This window comes from Cetorhinus maximus, chromosome 2 (assembly GCF_964194155.1).
Source record: "Cetorhinus maximus chromosome 2, sCetMax3.hap1.1, whole genome shotgun sequence".
NCBI lineage: Eukaryota > Metazoa > Chordata > Chondrichthyes > Lamniformes > Cetorhinidae > Cetorhinus > Cetorhinus maximus.
Window position 1 is genome coordinate 132,250,201 of NC_135880.1, and position 21,145 is coordinate 132,271,345.

Sequence of the window (21,145 nt, forward strand, 5' to 3'; positions counted from 1 at the left end):
TCTTAAAAAGGGGAATAAATATGGCCGATAAGGGGGGGGAACTCTGGAAAATTCACCTCTGATCCCTTCAGGTAAGCGTAAACATCCAAGGACATAACATGGACTAGAAAGATGTTACAAAAACAGAAAATGCTGGAAAAACTCAGCAGGTCTGGCAGCACCTGTGGAGAGAGAAACCGAGTTAAGTTTTCAAGTCCATATGAAGAAGAGTCACTCTGTTTCTCTCTCTGCAGATGCTGTCAGACCTGCTGAGCTTTTCCAGCATTTTCTGTTTTTGCTTCAGATTTCCAGCATCCGCAGTATTTTGCTTTTATCTACAAAGATGCTGTCTGTTAATCCACTCAATTTGTACGTGATGCCATCTCCGCCTTGAGCCAAGGGCCAGTCCAGCTCCCTCTTGGAAGCAGCCGGACGGCGCATTGCAGCGGTCACTACTTTCTGGGGAAAAAGGTCCAGGCTATTCCTATTTCTGTTAAAATGCCTGTCCCCACGTCCTCCCCAAGCTGTCAAAACTGAAAGAATCTATCAGCCAGGGAAACCGGCCCTTCCATTTTTTTACACACTTCTACCAAGACACTATCTACTGCTCTAAAATTAGCAGTGCCTCTTCTTCTGAGCAACGAAGGCTGTTTAAGCTGCACATCTACCTTATAGCTCTTCTCTGAACTGTCTGCAAGGCTAGTGTATCACCCGTGTCACCACATTGACGTTTTACTTTCTGTCAAAATACAGCTGTGCTTAGCGTTTAATAAATTATTTTTTTTTAAAAGCAAAGTATTATCCATTTCCAAACAAACCGCATGCCCTTATCAAAACAAATCTGGTTTGCAGCAGCGGTTGTTTGAAAATATCTCTTTCAGATGAACGCTAGGTGCTTTTTGCCCTTTCGTTATTTCCTGAGTGAGTGTGTACTTTTAGAAATCAGCCGCGCCTCAAGAAATTGCTAGAGCTCTTGTCCAGAAACAAGACGCTCTCCATACATGGGAGTCCTGACGTCAGGCTTCCTGAGAAGCGTGGGCTGCTTTAACTTCCTCAGAAGCCTCTGTGGAGAGAGCTGACTTTAAAGTGGAGACTGCTGAAATCCGAACTTAGCCCACAAATGCCTGGGAACAAGGGATCGGCCAAGGAGCCCGCCCACATCAGGTAAATAAGCACCCGTTTGCCTGACCCTCCGTTGCTGGTGGCTCGAAATGCCACATCTCCGATCTTTGTTGCTTCGTTGCTGACTGGCAGAGGGACATTGGCGGCGGGGACATGGGGTTGATCCGCTGTGGAAATGTCAGTAACACGCTTCCTGTCACTGACGAGATCAGGAAAAGGGAGCAGGGCAGATACAAACAAAGGAAGGCGCAGCAGGGGCGCCGGGGTTGCGAGGGTTCGAGCGGGCTCATCGTTGCAAAAAGTCGCAGGCGAGCAAACTACTGCAGATGCTGGAAATCTGAAATATAAACAGAAGATGTTGGAAGTAATCAGCAGGTCAGGCAACATCTGTGGGGTGAAACGTTTCAGTTCCTCAGGTCTGATGAGCTGATGAAAGATCCCTTTTAAAAAGTGCCAATTTCACAGGAATGGGAATAAAATATCGTAGAAAGTTGGAAGATAGAAATACTTGTATCCGGCTAGCATTTTACCACATGCCTCATTCACTCATGAATTATTTTGAAATATGTAAACAAATTTAACAATTATTTAGTGCACTGGGAGGTCCCACAAGCAGCAATGAGATGTTCAGATAATGCTAGTTAGTGCTAGATAATGCTGGGCGGTGGGGGGTGGAATGTTGGTCATTTGGATAAATCCTTGTTCTGCTTCAGATATTGCCACAGGAGATTTAATGTCCATCTGAAGGACAGGTAGATGCAGACTATGGTGACCAAGTGTTCCTGACAATTGCAGCTTTCCCCTCTTGACATGAACCATATCAGGGATTTCTGTCAGCGTTTCACTTTTTCGCACAGTATCACTGCCTCTTCACTTCTTTTCTCTTCCCCTTCACCTCGTGCTTCATTTACTAACGGAAAAACCAAAAAACAAGCTTGTTGGCTGCATCCTGCCAATTGGAATATCACCCACTCACCGACCATTAACAGCCATACCGGCATGCTCCCATATGCTCCAAAATCCTCCGAGCCAATGCCAGGGACAGGTTTCTTTCCCCCAAAATATACTGGTTCTCAATGGGACAGCTTTTCCCTGCCCTGGTTGGTTCGTCTTTCAATGCCCTAATTGACCATTCCATCAGAACATTCTGATTGGCCAGTCAGGGATTCCATGGAGGAAGCCAATGGGTTCAGAGAGTGGGAGAGCCGGAAGCCAGTGTGGGAGAGCTGGAAGCCAGTGGGGTGAAGTGTGAGAGAGTCAGTGGCCAGTGGAGGAGAGTGTGGGAGAGCCGGAAGCCAGTGGGGTAGAGTGCGGAAGAGCCTGAAGCCAGTGAGGGAGAGTGTCGGAGAGTCAGAGGCCAGTGGAGGAGACTGAGGGAGAGCCGGAAGCCAGTGGGGGAGAGTGCGGAAGAACCGGAAGCCAGTGGGGGAGAGTGTGGGATAGCCGGAAGCCAGTATGGGAGTGCTGGAGCCAGTGGGGCAGAATCTGGGAGAGCCGGAAACCAGTGGGGCAGAGTGTGGGAGTGCTGGAGCCAGTGGGGCAGAATGCAGGAGATCCGGAAGCCAGTGAGGGAGAGTGTGGGAGAGCCGGAAGCCAGTGGTGGAGAGTGTGGGAGAGCTACAAGCCAGTGGGGGAGAGTGTGGGAAAGCCAGGAGCCAGTGGGGGAGAGTGTGGGAGAGCCAGAAGCCATTAGGGAGAGTGTGGGAGTGCCGGAAGCCAGTGGGGGAGTGCCGGAAGCCAGTGGGGTAGAGTGTGGGAGAGCCGGAAGCCAATGGGGGAGAGTGTGGGAGAGTCAGAGGCCAGTGGGGGAGACTGTAGGAGAGCAGGAAGCCAGTGCAGGAGAGTGTGGGAGAGCAGGAAGCCAGTGCAGGAGAGTGTGGGAGAGCCGGAAGCCAGTGGGGGAGTGTATGGGAGAGCCGGAAGCCAGCGGGAGAGAGTGTGGGAGAGCTGGAAGTCAGTGGGGGAGTGTATGGAAGAGCCGGAGGCCAGTAGGGAGAGGGTGGGAAAGCCAGAAGGCAATGGGGTAGAGTGTGGGAGAGCAGGAAGCCAGTAGGGAGAGTGTGGGAGAGCCGAAGGCCAGTAGAGTGAGTGTGCATGAGCGGTGGCCAGTGGGGAAGGCATTGATTTATAGGAGGCACTGGGGTTAATTTCATAGAAGTTACTGGTGGTGATGGGGGTAATTTACCCCCATGACCACGTAGATAATAGCCCTATGAGCACCTGGGAGCCAGGAAGGAATCAGCCTCTGGTTGGTGACAGAAGGTTGAAAGCAGTATCAAGTCACAGTTGAAGAGTTGTCAGATAGTGCCCATCAGTAAACCACCAATCAGCGTTGAAGAAGGTGGCAGGCAAGTTTTTGGCATGTTCAACCAAGCTTCTCATTGAAGGATTGCCTGCTTTCCTGCTTGCAGCTCCTGTGCAAAGAAAATCGCCCACACTTGAGGCATATTCGCTGGTTTAAATCCAGCTTCTGGCTGAAAATGTCTATTGTTAGAACCCAGTGTGCAAATGAAAATGAACAAGGCTTTTACATGAGGATTGGCCTTACCATTGTGCATTTGCACAGTAAAGGTGGAGTGGATTAGAGGATTCTGCCTGGGAGCTTGTGACAAACAAAGCCTTGGTTCAGTATTTTTGAGAATCTGGAGCAGAAATGTCATTGAAACAGAAAGCTGGTTTGTAACCGTTGTCTTCAATAATTGTGTATCTTAATAGGATTGCCAATTCCAGTTGGACATATCCTGGGAGTTGTCATCAAATGACCTCCTCTCTTCAACTGCCCATCCCCCAGACTCCTGCCATTGGTCACCCAACATATCAATCATCACAGAGCCCCGCTTTCCCAACACTTTTCAGTGTGTCCCAGTTTTGACTTCTGAAAATCTGGTCACCCAAATGGAGACTCAAGTTAACATCGGCCAAAGGCAAAAATATCACACTAAACTATCACCTAAATTATATATCCTGGAGCAAATTTTGAATTCCCAGCCTTACAGTTTAGAGGGAACATGTGCATACGAACTAGGAGCAGGAATAGGCCACTTGACCCTTCAAGCCTGCTCCGCCTTTCATTAAGATCATGGCTGAGCTGAATGTAACCCACATTCCTGCCTAACCCCAATAATCTTTCATCTCCTTGCTTATGAAGAATTTATCTAGCTCTGCCTGAAAAATATTCAAAGACTCTGCTTCTACCGCCTTTTGAGGAAGAGAGTTCCAAAAACTCACCGCCCCCTGAGAGAAAAAAATTCTCCTCATCTCTGCCTTAAATGAGTGACCCCTTATTTTTAAACAGTGACCCTTGTCATGATGTTAGTTGATTGTGTTAGTGGACTCCAGTATTAGATACTATACGGTACTCTGTACTAAATAGAGGGTCACCTGACCTGGGGGCTGAAGATCAGATAGCACATGTTGGAGCCTATCTAGATAGAATTCAGTCACTGCAGATATGTGTCCATATTAGAGCTCAGCTACAATGTCACTGGCCTGTGTGCATCTACAATGTCACTGGCCTGTGTGCATCATTGAAACAAAAAACAAGACATGGTGTCAGAAGTAAACTAAACGCAACAATGGAGGTTCTGAAACCACTGACAGAGCTCAGTTTGGAGGAAAATCTCGCCAAAAACTGGAGGAGGTTCCAGCAGCGACTCGAGCTGCACCTCACAGCGACTGGCAATGATAAAAAAGACTCTCAGGCACAGTCTTCTATCTTTCATCACATAGCAGGGGAAGCAGCCCTATAAGTCTATAACACATTCAGGTTTGAAAGTGATGAGAAACAAAATGACTTGAAAGAAATAATGGAAAAATTCGAAGCCTACTGCAGCCCTAAGAAAAACATCACATATGAAAGATACCGATTTTTTATGTGCATGCAAGGCAGTGACAACATTAGTCAGCAGTAACTGAGCTGAGAAAATGAGCTAAATCGTGTGAATTTGGCAAGCTTGAAGAATCACTCATCCAAAATAGAATAATTTGCGAAATCGCAAATGACACTCTGAGAGAACGGTTTTTGAGAGAAATTGATCTCACGCTGGAGAAAGCAATAAATATCTGCAGAGCGGCAGAGACAACAAAATGCCAGAGAAATGACAGGAGATGATAAGCCACACACGGTCAAGCAGTTAGATACAGTTAAACAGAAACCGCCTCAGGAAAGAACAAATAGACAGTCTGAACATAAAAAGAACAAAACTGCTATTAAAACATTTAAATACAGTCGATGTGGAACAGAGCATTTACCACGTAGTTGTCCAGCCTATGGAAAGCATTGTAAGAACTGTGATAAACTAAATCAGCTCGCTAAGATGTGGAAATCGAAGAAAGTGCACATGATTGACACAGATGCTGAAACTGTGCTTCTCGTTGGTGCAGTAACAACAAATTTCAAAAAAGATGAATGGAAGGTTGATTTAAAAATTGCCAACATGACGGTGAATTTCAAACTTGACACAGGTGCACAAACAAATGTCATTCCCATAAGCCTGTATCATAAGATAAGCAAAGAAAAACAGCTAACTAAAATAAAAGTGAAGCTGTCTACTTATACAGGTGAAAAAATTGCAGTAGAAGGCAAGTGCACACTTAAAGTGAACTACAAAAAACAGTCTCAAGCACTTTCATTCATAATGGTGAAAACTAATGCAAAACCCATTCTTGGAATCAAAGCTTGTGAAAATCTCAATCCAGAGAATAATGATTATCACCACTGATGACATCCTGAGCGAGTATAAAGATGTGTTCCAGGGGATTGGTTGCCTAAAAGGAGAACACACCATCAAGATTGATGAAACTGTGACACCCAAAATACACCCACCCAGGAAAATGCCAGTAATGCTGAGAGACCAACCGAAAGCAGAGTTGGACCGAATGGAGAAACTTGACATCATCAAGAAAATTGAAGAACTGACAAGTCCAATTGTAACTGTAAAAAAATCAGATGGGAATCTGCAAGTCTGGATCCCAGAGACCTAAACCAGGCAGTACAAAGAGAGCAATACCAGCTGCCCACAGTAGAAGAGATCATGTGTAAGCTAGCTGATGCTAAGTACTATTCAGTCTTGGATGCGAGTTCAGGTTTTTGGCAGGTCAAGCTGGATGAACGCAGCTCCTATCTCTGTACCTTCAACACACCGTACGGGCAATACGGGTTTTACGCTTACTTTTGGTATTTATTCGACTCCGGAGGTGTTCCACAGAACAGTGAGGCAGCTGTTTGAAGGGTTAGAGGGTGTGGAAACCTATATTGATGATGTGCCGGTCTGGGGAGCCTCATGAGAAGAACACGACCACAAACTGAGGCAGGTGCTGGCCGGAGCTAGAGAAAAGAACCCCAAGTTGAAAAAGGAAAATTGCAAAATAGGTCTTCATGAAATCAAGTATTTGGGACATGTGCTAACAAGCGAGGGACTGAAGCCGGACCTGAGTAAAATCGAAACAGTCGTGAACATGCCACCCCTAGAATGTAAGAAAGACTTGGAGAGGCTTTTGGGAATGGTGACCTATCTTTGGAAATTCATTCTGAACATGTCAGACTTGACAGCACCTCTCAGAGAACTTCTACAAAATGACGTGGAATGGCACAGGGAACAAAGTCACCAGGAAACTCTGACAAGTCTAAAGAGAACACTGACCCAGGCACTATTTTTAATGGTGTTTAATGGTGTTTACATGTTTAAGTATTACGATGTCAGTCAACATCTCAGTGGATGCTTCAAAAACTGGCCTGGGAGTTGTCCTCCTGCAAAATGAGGCACCAGTGGCATACGGTTCAAAGGCAATGACTGAAACACAGCAGCGGTATGTCCAAATAGAGAAAGAAATGCTAGCATTTGGGTTTGGCCTAGAACGTTTCCACCAGTTTGTCTATGGCAAAGACGAAGAGGTAGAGTCTGATCATAAGGCTTTGGAAGCTACACTTAAAAAGTGCCTGAACTATGTCCCATCAAGAATCTAAAGATTACTAATGCGTCTGCAGAAGTACCAGGTCAGAGTTAAATACAAACCAGGCAAGGAAATGTACATTACAGACACTTTGTCACATGCATATCTACCCATCACAGAGGAAGAGGATAAAGAAGCGGAAGTACAGCTTCCCATGCTGACAAAGAACTTACCTGTGGCTGTAACCAAACTGAATGAGATCAGGGAAGCTTACCAAGAATGATGCCATCCTGATAAAACTTCAGCAGGTTGTGCAAACTGGCTGGCCCACACATCGGAGCGGCAAGTACTAGAGCTTTCGTGAGGAACTTCATGTAGCAGAAGGAATACTTTTCAAGGGAGAAAAGATCATAATTCCTGAGGAGAGAAATGCTGCAGCACATACATGGAAGTCACCTCGGCTTAGAAACATGCAGGAGAAAAGCTCGAGATGTAATATATTGACCTGGAACGGGAGCACAAATCGGGAAATGGTGAATGCGTGTGCAGTGTGTTAAAAGTACAGTAACTCGCAACAAAAAGAACCACTTCAACCACACACTCTTCCAGAGAGGCTGTGACAGAAAATTGGAGTGCATCTGTTCACATTTGACAACAGTGAGTACCCACTAGTTGTAGATTATTACTCTGTGCTGCTGAGAAATGATAGTAAAAGCATCACTGTAATAAATCATTTAAAATCAATTTTTGCTCACCACTGCATACTTGAAGTGCTCATCTCAGATAACGGTCCATAATTCTCAGGCACTGAGTTTCGCAGATTTGCACAGCACTGGGAGTTTTGCCACACTACGTCAAGTCCCAAATATCCACAATCCAACAGAATGGTGGAACGTGCTGTACAGACCCTAAAACACCTGCTCAAGAAGGCAAAGGTGGACAGAAGAGACCCCTACCTGGCTCTGCTGGATTTCAGGAATACTCCATTAGAAAGCATTGGATAATCTCCAGCACAGCTCCTGATGGGGAGAAGACTAAGAGCTAAGCTTCCAACTGCAGCCCAACTGTTATTTCCACAGCCAGTGAGCTACAGCGTGCAGGACCTGCTCAAACTGAGACAGCAGAAGCAGAAACAGCAGTTTGATCGAGGTGCCTGACCTCTGCCTGACCTGAACATGGGCGAGACAGTGAGGATTCAGCATGAAGGGATCTGGAATCCTGCTTTTGTCACAGGAATCAAAGGAGAACCAAGGCCTTACATAGTGCAGACTCCAAACAGACAACAGTACAGGAGAAATCAGAAATTCTTACGGAAAACAAATGAAACGCAACCCTGCTCTGGACCAGAAAGTATAGTTGAAGACCAAAAACAGAATGCACCAGTGAAGCAACAGATAACCAGACAAAGCCTGAGAGTCCTGAAATCTATCCAAAGGGTGATAGTGACTCTGAGCTGGAGAAGGCCCCTTGTCCTTCAAATTCACCTCTGTCACCATTCAAAACATCCAAAATTGTGAAAAAAACCACAGAGATACTTGGATAAGTAAAAGACAAAACACACTGATCAAAACAGAGTGAAAAAGAATACATAAGAGACTTTGTGAACTTGAGTTGCACAGAAGTTTTTTTTTAAAAGGGAAATGTCATGATAATAGTTGATTGTGGTAGTGAGCTCCAGTATTAGATACTATACTGTACTCTGTACAAGATAGAGGGTCACCTGAACTGGGGGGTTGAAGGGTCAGATAGCATATGTTGAAGCCTGTCTTGATAGAACTCAGTTGCTGCAGATATGTGTTCATGTTAGGAAAATGTGTTATCAATAAAGTTAGCTCAGCTACAATGTCGACGGCCTGTGTGCATCTTTGAAACAAAAAACAAGACAACTCCTAGTTCCAGATTCTCCCACAAGAGGAAATGTCTCTCCACATCCACCCTGCCAAGACCCCTCAGGATCTTAAAGGTTTCAATTAAGTCGCCTCTTATTCTTCTAATTTCCAATGGATACAAGCCTAACCTGTCCAGCCTTTCCTCATAAGACAACCCACCCATTCCTGGTATTAGCTTAGTGAACCTTCTCTGAACTGCTTCTGCTGCATTTATATCTTTTTTTAAAGAAGGAGACCAGTACTGTACACAATACTCCAGGTGTGGTCTCACATGCCCTGTACAACTGAAGCATAACCTCCCTACTTTTATAATCAATTCCCCTCACAATAAATGAGAACATTCTATTAGCTTTCCTAATTACCTGCTGTACCTGCATACTAGCCTTTTGTGATTCATGCACTAGGACACGCAGATCCTTCTGAATCTCAGAGCTCTGCAATCCTCACCATTTAGGTAATAAGCTTCTCTTTTATTCTTAATGCCAAAATGAACAATTTCACATTTTCCCACATTATATACCATTTGCCAGATCATTGCCCACTCACTTAACCTATCTATGACACTTTGTAGCCTCCTTATGTCCTCTTCACAATTTACTTTCCTACCTGTCTTTGTGGCAGCAGCAAATTTAGCAACCATTCCTTTGGTCCCTTCATCCAAGTCATTTATATAAATTGTGAAGAGTTGAGGCCCCAGCACTGATTCCTGTGGCACACCACTCGTCATATCCTGCCAACCAGAAAAAGACCCATTTATGCCAACTCTCTGCTTCCTGTTAGCTTGCCAATCTTCTGCCCATGCCAAAATGTTAGCCCCTATACCATGAGCTTTTTATTTTACGCAATAACCTCTGATGTAGCACTTTATCAAATGCCTTCTGGAAATCTAAGTACAGTACATTCACCAGTTCCCCTCTATCCACAGCACATGGGACTCCTTCAAAGAATTCCAATTAATTGGTTAAACATGATTTCCCTTTTACAAAACTATGTTAACTCGGCTTGATTGCCTTGAGTTTTTCTAAGTGCCCTGCTATAACATCTTTAATAATGGCTTCTAACATTTTCCCTATGACAGATTTTAAGCTAACTGGTCTATAGTTTCCTGCTTTCTGTCTCCCTCCCTTTTTGAATAAAGGAGTTATATTTGTTATTTTCCAATCTAATGGAACCTTCCCTGAATCTAGGGAGCTTTTGAAAATTAAAACCAGTGCAGCAACTATCTCACTAGCCACTTCTTTCAAGACCTTAGGGTGAAGTCTATTTGGACCTGGGGATTTATCAGCCAGCAGCCCCAACTATTTGCTCAATACCACTCCTCTGGTGACTGTAATTTTACTGAGTTCCTCCCTCCCTTCCATTTCCTGATTTACAGCTATTTCCGGGATGTTACTTGTGTCCTCTATTGTGAAGACCGTAGAAAAATATCTGTTTAATTCATCCGCCATCTCCCTACTTTCCATTATCAATTCCCCAGATGCACATTCTATAGAACCAACGCTCACTTTGTTAACTATTCTTATTTAAATATCTACAGAAACGCTTACTATCCGTCTTTAGCTAGCTTTCTCTCATACTCTAATTTTCCCTCCTTATTAATCTTTTCATCATTCTTCGCAGTTCTTTATATTCTTTCCCATCTTCTGACCTGCCACCCGTCTTTGCATAATTATATGCATTTTCTTTAAGTTTGATTCTGTCTTTAACTTTTTTCGTTAACCACGGATGGTGGGCCCTCCCCTTGGAATTTTTCTTTCTCATTGGAATGTATATGTTCTGTGTATTCTGAAATATCCCTTTAAATGTCTGCCACTGAACTTCTATTGACATATCCCTTAACCTCATTTACCAGTTCACTCTAGCTAGCTCTGCTTTCATGCCCTCATAACTGCCCTTATTTAACTTTAAAATACTAATCTTGGACACACTCATTTCTCCCTCAAAATTAATGTAAAATTCAATCATATTATGATTGCTGCTACCTAGGGTTGTCAATTAATCGTACCTCGTTGCTCAGTAACCGGTCTAGTATAGCATGCTCTCTGGTTGGCTCCAGAATGTGTTGTTCTAAGAAACTATCCCGAAAACACTCTATTGAACACCTCCTCTACGCTACCTTTGCCCATCTGATTTTTCCAGTGTGTATGTAGGTTAAAATCTTTCATGATTCTGGCAAGCTCCCATTATCTCTTTTATATTCTGTCCTACTGCGTAGTTACAATTAGGGAACCTGTACTCCACTCCCACAAGTGACTTCTTGCCTTTATCATTCCTCATCTCAACCCAAACCGCTTCTACATCCTGGTTTCCTGAACTTCGATCTTCCCTCGCTAATGTGCTAATACCATTATTAATTAACAGAGCCAGGCTATGCTTGTATGTACAGGAGTTTAGAAGAGTAAGAGGCGACTTGATTGAAACATATAAGATCCTGAGGGGTCTTGACAGGGTGGATGTGGAAAAGATATTTCATCTTGTGGGAGAATCTAGAACTAAGAGTCACTGTTTAAAAATAAGGGTCGCCCATTTAAGACAGAGATGAGGAGAAATTTTTTCACTCTGAGAGTTGTGGGTCTTTGGAACCCTTGTCCTCAAAAGGCGGTGGAAGCAGAGTCTTTGAATATTTTTAAGAGAAAGGTGGATAGATTCTTGATAAGCAAGAGGGTGAAAGGTTATCGGGGGTAGGCGGGTATGTGGAGTTGAGGTTACAATCAGATCAGCCATGCTCTTATTGAATGGCGGAGCAGACTCGAGGGGCCAAGTGGCCTACTCCTAATTTGTATGTTTGTATGTCATGTGTTCATATGTTCATGGTAAGTAGCTGAAAAGGGGGTGCAAGCGAATTTCTATCCCATCAAATATATTTGCTTTAAGGTCACAGATGTATATGCAGTGAAGTTGAGAGGTCAGTTGATTACAGCAGCATTCTAAGAAAGGAAGAGATTGACAGTAGCTTTACATTTGGTCCATTTTGCAACACACGTCAGGTGTATTGAGAATCACTGGGGGAACAATGCACTAAAGTTGGAAGATGATATATTCTTGAATATGTCAAAGTTTGATTCTTAGCAAATAAGCAGTGCACTGGTAAGACTACCTCCTGGAGTGGGTTTGAATACAAATCTGTCTGATGCAATGGAAATGTTTTCTTCCTGCTGACCATAGAACTTTCTGTTCAGTATCCTCTGGTATTGTCCCTCTTCAAATCCACTGACATCATCTCCTTTCCTCAAAAAACCTACTCTGACCTCTCTATCCTTGGAAACTACTGTCCATCTCCAACCTCCCTTTCCCCTCCAAACTAATTGAACATGTTGCTCCCTCCCAAATTCATGCCTACGTTTCCTGCAATTCTATGTGTGAACCCCTTTAATAAGGTTTCTGCATGTCACAGTACTGAAACAACCCTATCAAAGTCACAAATTATGTACTATGTGACTATGACCATGGTAAAATAACCTCCTTTGTCCTTATTAACCCATCTACAGCCTTTGACATGGGCTTAGTGGCTTTCCTTTGTCATCCAGCTGTGTGGGTTTGCCCTGCCCTGGGTCCATTCCTATCTATTTAGTTCTTTCCAGAGAATCACCTCCAATACCTTCTCTTCTCTCTTCCACCAAGTTATCTCTGGTGACCCCAAAGTACCTATCCTTGCCCCACTTCTGTTTCTCATCTACAAGCTGGCCCTGGGCAACAACATCCAAAAGCACAATGTCAGCTTCCACATGTACACTGATGACATCCAACATTAGCTCACCACCTTTCTTAACCTATCCACTGTCCCTGATGTGCCACGTTGCTTGTCTGCCATCCAGCGTTAGATGAACCAAAGCTTTTTCCATTTAACTTTCGAGAAGACTAAAGCCGTTGTCTTCAGACCTTATCACAAAGTCTGTTGGCTAGCCACTGACTCTATCCCTCTGCCTGTTCAATGGCTGAGGTTGAACCAGACTGCTCACAAACTTGTTATCCTATTTGACTCTGAGCTGAGTCTGATCCCATATCCTCCCCATCAATAAGAAAACCTACTTCCACCCTTCTCTGCTCCAGCCTCAGCACATCTGCTGCTGAAACCCATATGCCTGCCTTTTATTACCTTTAGACTTAACTATTCCTTTGCTGGCCTTCCAACCTACACCCTCTGTAAACTTGGACGGAATTTTACGGCTCCTCCTTCCAGCGGGATCTTCCAGTCCTGCCGAAGTCAATGGACTTCTGAATGGCTTGCCACATTTCCTGGCATCCCCACCACCTACAGGGCCATAAAATTCTGCCCTTGGGATCATCCAAAACTCTGCCGCCTGCAACCTAAATTACCCTGAGTCCTATTCACCCATCATCCCTGTGCTCACTAATGAACATCAGCTGCTGATTATGCATTGTCTCCTTTTTAGAATTTTCATCTTTATTTTCAAATTCCTCTATGATCTCACTCCTCCCTACCCCAGTAACATCCTCTAATTTTACAACCCTCTGAAATCTCCTTCAATTCTGGCCTGTTGCATTTTCCAATTTTCTTTTCCAAAAATATACTTTATTCGTAACATTTATAAAAGTACATTACATGACATTCAAAGTTGACATTATGTAAAGTGCAAACCAAATCAGTTTCTTCCAATAATGTATGTTATCCACTATATTTACAATTACAGTTAATTGTTCTTGTTCCACCATTGGCAGCTGTGCCTTCAGCTGCCTGGGCCCTGAGCTGTGGAATTTGTTCCCTAAGCCTTTCCGCCTTTACCTCTTTCTCCTCCTTTAAGGTACTCCTTCAAACCTACCTCCTTGGCCAAGCTTCAAGTCTCTCCTATTAACTCTTCATGTGGTGTAGTTTCAAATTTTGTTTCATAATTCTCCCGTGTGGTGCATTGAGATGTTTTACCATGTTAAAAGCACATATAAATGCAAGCTGTTGTTATCAGGGTCCAAGGCATAATAGCCCATCCACTCTCAAACCATTTTTGGTTGGAGCAAATCTACAGCGTAAGAAACTGCCTATAATGTGACACAAATTGGTAACCCCAAAGAGGCCAAAAACAAGGTTGCTATGAGAAAGAGAAATGCAACAAAGATAATTAGGATTGCTGCACTTAACCTTGGTTTAAGAGACCGGTGTAACTTGAAGTTCTATTATCAGTGGAAAACAGCCAATAGCAAATTGGTCATCTGCTTCACACCTTGCCTGATTTTCTTTTCTACAGAATTAAAAGAAAAAAATTAGGCAGAATGTAAAATGGGTGACCGATTCACCATCATCTGTTCTTTGCCCAACAATTAAAGTTAAAGTTACCCCAACATGGTGAAGATCTCCTGTGTTTGAATTTGTAGTGAAATTGTAAATATGGATATAAAGAATGTGTTTATTACTTCACTTCAAATAACAGACAATGGAAATGTTTCCCGATTGTCGAGGTAGTATAGAGGGAGTTTTATCCTCCATCTAAATCATGCAGTGTCTGAGCTGGGAGCACTTGGTGTTGACCTAGAATAATTGTTGTACTTACCATTAGTGGGGCCTGTTTTGATGAATACAATATATACTTTTTAATTTAAAGAAGTGCAATTTATGGAAAGTCTTTAGCTGCTACTTATGAATTCTAAAAGTACTTAGCTTCTTTCAGAACTCAGGATATATTTACCTTAAGTCATGATCACTGCAATCCTCATGTTATCTTAATGAATGCACAGCAACTACTTGCCAATGCTTTACCGGATACAGCTCCCATAACCATGACGTCTACCACCTAGAAGGACAGGGGTAGCAGGCACAGGGGAAGATCACTACCTGCAGTTTCCCTTCTGAGTGACACAACATTCTGCCTTGAAATATATTGTTATTCCTCCTTCTTCGCTGGTTTGATGCCTGATACAATTCCCTGTGTGAGTACTTTCACCACATGGACTCCAGGGGTTTATGAAAGTGGCTTGCCACCACTTGTCTTCTCAAGAGCAATTAGGGATGGGCAATCAACGCTGGCTTTGCCAGAGATGCCCACATCTCAAGAATGAATTAAGAAGTATAATTTTATCATCAATTTGATTTAATGATTTTAAAGGGACAAAACTGAGCCAAGCTGAAACAATGTGAGGGTAAAGTAATAATACAATCAAAAACTGGTAGATTAATGGGTTATCACTTCAGAATTGGTGGTAGTAAAAGTTTGAAAAAGCTTTGAATTGGTCCTACTTCAGATGTGACATTTCAAACTTTGTTATAAAAACAGAACAATATATGAAGAAAAGAAAGCCAATCAGCTTCTACTGTGTCTTCTGACCTTGAAGAAGAGCCAGGAATTTACAAACAGATATCAAACCTCAAAGCCCCCTAACTGACTTCAGGATATACTTGTTTACGGTTATTAGACCTTTGGCCTGAAGGGAGAATGTATCCTATCTTAATTCAACATGCTCACCCTGCAGTGTTCCTTGGCTGCCGCTTAACTGTATTTCTATTTTTGATAGATTGATAAAGAGGAACTAGTAGTTTAAAGAAGTATAGCTTTGGAAGTTTCAGAGTTTTCCTGTCAGTTACAAGACTAAAGCAACATGAACTATTCACTGATTAACCCTTGCAATGTGGAACTGCTGCGGTCAAAAGCGGCACTAAATACCCTGCTGTACCTTATAAAGAGATTATCATAGAAACTTCCGAAAGATTTACAGCACAGAATGAGGCTGTTCATCCCATCATGTTCTTGCTTGTTGACAAAGGGACATCCAGCCTATTCCCACTTTCCAGCTCTTGGTCTGCAGCCCTGTAGGTTATGGCACTGCAAGTGCATATCCAAGTGTGTTTAGTCATCTTATAAAATGTTTTATGTTCAGCTGATCTTATAAATCAGAAAGATTTTTTTTGCCAGGGCAAGCTGTTGAGAAATGTATACCTTCCAGGGTCTTTGACACAAAGCCCTGTGGAGCATTGGAACAGATAGTTAAGCAATCTTACAACACTAGGAATGGTTACATTTCGCTTATTCCACTTGTTATGGGGGTCAAAGGTTAAGGGCAGAATTTCAGAAGAAAAGTAGCTATATACTCCATGAAATTAGTGGGGATGCGTTAGTGGAGACAGCGGCAAGGTTAATGTTTGCTGTTATTATGTGTAAATGGTACAGCAACTTCAGCAAGGGGCAGGTGCATGGTTAAACTCAAAACTTGAAGTTGCTGACTATGGCACATGACTATGCTGCTCCTCCATTACCTTTGCATAAACAGCATCATGCTGTCTGCTTCCCTAAAGTTATTGCATATGTATGGTAGATACAAACTAAATTTGCCAAAGGAAGACAAGTCTTGCCACTTCCCTTCTAAGTACCCTTTTTTTCCCTTTATTCTTTCATGGGGTGTGGGCATCTCTGGCTCAGCCAGTATTTATTGCTCATCCCTAATTGCCTTTGACAAGGTGATGGTGAGCCACCTTCTTGAACCACTGCAGGCCTTGTGGAGTAGGGGAGTAGGTACACACACAGGGAAGAATTTTCCCATCGGCGAGCGGGGGCAGGGCCCGCTCGCCGACGCGTAAAGGGCGCGCGGTGACGTCGGATGGGTGTCCTGACATCATCGCGCGTCATTTAGATTATCAGTTTGGCGGACGCGCAGCCACATCAGTTGCGCGCCCGCCAAACTGTCAAAGGCCTATTAAGGCCATTAACAAAGTCATTAAAGCTGTTAAGAATGCTGCCCGTCCGACCTTAAGGTTGGTGGGCAGGCGAAGAGCCCAGGCGGCCTTCGCATTTTTCATGAAACCTCATTAACGGGCGGGATGAGGTTTTGTGAAGGGTTCATTAATTAAATAAAATTTTTTCAAAAATTTAATGGACATGTCCCAGCTCATGTGACAGTTTCACATGAAGGGACATGTCCTTAAAATTTTTTTCACCTTTATTTCATTTTTCAAGACTTAAACTAATTTCCCTGAAGCACCTCTGTGCCTCAGGGAGATTTCTGCACTCTTTCACGCGCATGTGCGAAAGAGCTTAGGGCCCCGACTCAGGGAATCCCCCCCGCCCGCACAGGGAGCACAGTGCTTACAGATGTGTGTCACGCTGGCAGGCCTTAATTGGCCCGTCCACGTAAAATGGAAGCGCACACCCAATTGGGGGCGCCGATCGGGTTCGTGCTTGCACAACCCCGCCCCCCCCCACAACGGGGGGAAAATTCAGCCCACAGTGTACCTACTGTGCTGTTAGGAAGTTCCAGGATTTTGACCATAGTTAATGATGTGATAACTGTTAATTACTGCCAATCCACTATTCTGACACTGAAAATTACTATTAAAAATTTAGAGTCTTATTCCTTCAGGTTTTGATCATTGTCGGAGATTTCAAAATTGTCAAAGTTAAAATTGAGATGTTTATTTTCCTTTTCTTTTCTGTCTCTTTTTCTATATATCATATTTCAGTCCTTCCCTCTCTTTATTTTCAATTATGCACCTGATTTTACATTGAGTTCATGCTCTCTAATTTAACTTCCTTCTCAGTCGTTGCACTGTTAATTTCACAATCCTCCAATCTTATTGGTTAAGGAGATACAAAGTTTCTTACCCTGTTCGCTCAGGCCCCATTTCCATGGTTTCCAACTCGCCATGCAACAAATTTAAAAATCTAAATGTGCAATGGAAGTCTAAATAATGGCACATGCTTTTAGATGCCCTGCCATTACAAAATATGGCCAATTAACTATATGTTCAAATCCCTATAGGACAATTGAATAACATTTTGTAGGAGGTTTGTGAAGAGCCTAATAACAAACCTTCACAAACCTAAGAACCCTTGCCTGAATGGAATCATTAACCAGGTAAACAGCCTGCAGGCGCCGATACAGTAATCACAGCACAGAATAAGGCCATTGGTCTACAGTGCCTCTACTTGTGTTGTTATTGGGTCCATATCAGAGTTGCCTACTCTCATCTCATTCCGTGTATCCTTTAATATTTTTCACTTGCAAGTGCTTATCTAACTTTGTCTTAAATGTCATGTGTGAGTTGGCTGCAGTAGTCGTCCACTCAGCTTCAGTAGCCATAGAAACACTCCAGTGATTCTAAAGGCCATTGGAGCAATGCACACCGGCAGCTATAATGTTAGCAATTCGGTACCTTTGCTTAGGAAGAGCTCTGAAACCCAATTCACCTTTGTCCAAATGTTAATTAAATATCCAAATGTTAAAATTTGACTGTCTGCTTTCAAAAACTTTTTAAAATGAAGATCAGAAAGTCCTAGGCTTAAGTGTCACCGCCCTACAGAGGCAATCATACTGCAGCTGTTGCGATCGTACTGATGACAAACTCTCCTCGGAAGCTGGTCTGATGCTACTTTCTTGAATTCAATGCATTGTCAGATTTTATGCCACAATTCCCCAATTACATGGCAGTTTTTGTATTTTCCGACTTTATTTGGGTCATATTATTTGTAGTGGAAGCGGTAGCAGAGTGGTAAGGTTACTGGATTTATAATCCCGAGGTTAATGTTCTGGGAGCACGGGCTCAAATCCCGCAGCAGCTGGTGGAATTTAAATTCAATTAATGAATCTGGAATTAAAACCTTGTTTCAGTAATGGTGACCATGAAACCAATGTCAATCATTGTAAAGACCCATCTGCTTCACTGGTGTCCTGTAGGGAAGGCAACTTGCCATCCTTGTCTGGTCTCCAGACCTGACTCTTAACTGCCCTCTGAAATGGCCCAGCAAGCCACTCAGTTGTATCAAAACACTATGAAGTCTCAAGCTGGATGGACCACCCAGTGTCTAACTAAGCACTGGAAATCACAACAGCAAACCCAGCCCAGTCCAACTCTGCAAAGTCCTCCTTACTAACAACTGGGGCTAGTGTCAATATTGGGAGAGCTGTTCCATAGACTAGTCAAGCAGCAGCCTGACAGTCAGACTCACGGAATCATATATTAAAGACTGTGTCCCAGACACCACCATCACCATCCCTAGGTATGTCCTGTCTCAAGCAGGACAGACCCAGCAGAGGTGGCGGAACAGTGGTATACAGTTGGGAGGGAGTAGCCCTGGGAGTCCCCAGCGTTGACTCCAGGACCCATGAAGTCTCATGGCATCAGGTCAAACATGGGCAAGGAAACCACTTACCACACCACTCCCCCTATCCCCCCATCAGCTAATGAATCAGTGCTCCTCCATGTGGAACACCACTTGTGGGCATAGAGTGTAATCTGGGTGGCAGACTTAAATGTCCATCACCAAGAGTGGCTCAGTTGCACCTATTCATCAAGTTGGTGGGTCCTAAAGTACCTAGCTGCTAGACTGGGTCTGTGGCAGATGGTAGGGCAGCCAACAAGAGGGAAAAATCTACTTGAACTTGTCCTCACCAATCTACCTGTCGTAGATGCATCAGTCCACGAGAGCATTGGTAGGAGTGACGACTGCGCAGTTTTTGTGCAGATGAAGTCCCATATTCACATTGAGGATACTCTCCATCGTGTTGTGTGGCACTACAGCCATGCTAAATGGGATAGGTTTCAAACAGATCTAGAAACTCAAAGCTCACATCCATGTGGCACCGAGGGCCATCAGCAGCAGCAGCAGAATTGTACTCAACTACAATCTGTAACCTCATGGCCCGGCATATCCCCCACTCTACCATTACTATCAACCCGAGGGATCAACACTGGTTTAATAAGGAGCGCAGGAAGGCATACCAGGAGCAACACCTGGCATGCCTAAAAATGAGATGTCAACCTGGTGAAGCTATAACACAGGACTACTTGCATGCCAAACAGCATAAGCAGCAAGTGATAGACAGAGCTAAGCGATCCCACAATCAATGAATCAGATCTAAACTCTGCAGTTCTGCCACATCCAGTCATGAATGGTGGTGGACAATTAAACAACTCACTGGAGGAGGAGGCTTCACAACTATCCCCATCCTCAATGATGGGGGAGCCCAGCATATCAGTGCAAAAGAGAAGGCTGAAGCATTTGCAACCATCTTCACGATAATCCACCTCGGCCTCCTCCAGAGGTCTCCAGCATCACAGATGCCAGTCTTCAGCCAATTTGATTCACACCACATGATATCAAGAAACAGCTGAACGTACTGGATAGTGCAAAGGCTATGGGCCCTGACAACATTCTGGCAATAGTGCTGAAGACTTGTGCTCCAGAACTAGCCACGCCCTTAGCCAAGCTGTTCCAGTACAGCTACAACATTAACATCTACCCAACTATGTGGAAAATTGCCCAGGCATGTCCTGTCCACAAAAAGCAGGACAATTCCAACCCAGCCAATTATCTCTCCATCAGTCTAATCTCAATCATCAGCAAAGTGATGGAAGGGGTTGTGGACAGAAATAAACCTGCTGGCTGATGCTCAGTTTGGGTTCCATCAGGGCCACTCAGCTCCTGATCTCAATACATGGACAAAAGAACTGAACTCAAGAGGTGAGTTAAGAGAGACTGCCCTTGACATCAAGGCAACATTTGACCACATGTGGCATCAAGAAGCCCTAGCAAAACTGGAGTCAGTGGGAATCAGGGGAAAACTCTCCACTGGTTGGGGTCATACCTAGCACAAAGGAAGATGGTTGTGGTTGTTGGAGGTCAGTCATCCCTGTTCCAGGGCATCACTGCAGGAGTTCCTCAGGGTAGTGTCCTAGGCCCAATCACATTCAGCTGCTTCATCAATGACCTTCCTTCCATCATAAGGTCAGAAGTGGGGAAGTTTTCTGATGATTGCACAATGTTCAGCACCATTTGCAACTTCTTAGATACTGAAACTGTCAGTATCTAAATACAGCAAGGCCTGGGCAACACTCAGGGTTGGGCTGATAAGTGGCAAGTAACATTCACACCACACGAATGTCAGGCAATGACCATCTCCAACAAGAGAGAATCCAACCATTGCCCCTTGATAAATACTGTGGCTACAAGACCAGGTCAGAGGCTAGGATTTCTGAGGTGAGTAATTCACTTCCTGACTCTCCAAAGTCTGTCCACCATCTACAAAGTACAAGTCCGGAGCGTGATGGAATACTCTCCATTTGCTTGGATGAGCGCAGCTCCAACAACTCTCATGAAGCTCAATGCCATCCAGGACAAAACAACCTGTTTGATTGGCACCCTCTCCACCACCTTAAACATTCATTTCTTCACCACCAATGTACAGTGGCAGCAGTGTGTACAATCTACAAGATACACTGCAGCAACTCATCAAGGCCCCTTCAACAGCATCTTCCAAACCCCTGACCTCTACCACTAGAAGGACAAGAGCAGCAGATACATGGGAAGATCACCACCTGCAAG

General features: G+C 43.9%; 1 protein-coding gene across 1 annotated transcript in view; it reads left to right on the forward strand.

The window, feature by feature from the left end:
* Positions 1-940: 940 nt before the first annotated feature.
* The window catches only part of hacd4 (3-hydroxyacyl-CoA dehydratase 4), a 61,748-nt gene continuing 41,543 nt past the window's right edge, over positions 941-21,145 (forward strand). The window contains exon 1 of the mRNA XM_078569473.1: positions 941-1,143. Within this exon, the coding sequence (XP_078425599.1) occupies positions 1,100-1,143 (44 nt within the window). The 5' untranslated portion in view covers positions 941-1,099. The remainder of the gene's footprint in view (positions 1,144-21,145) is intronic.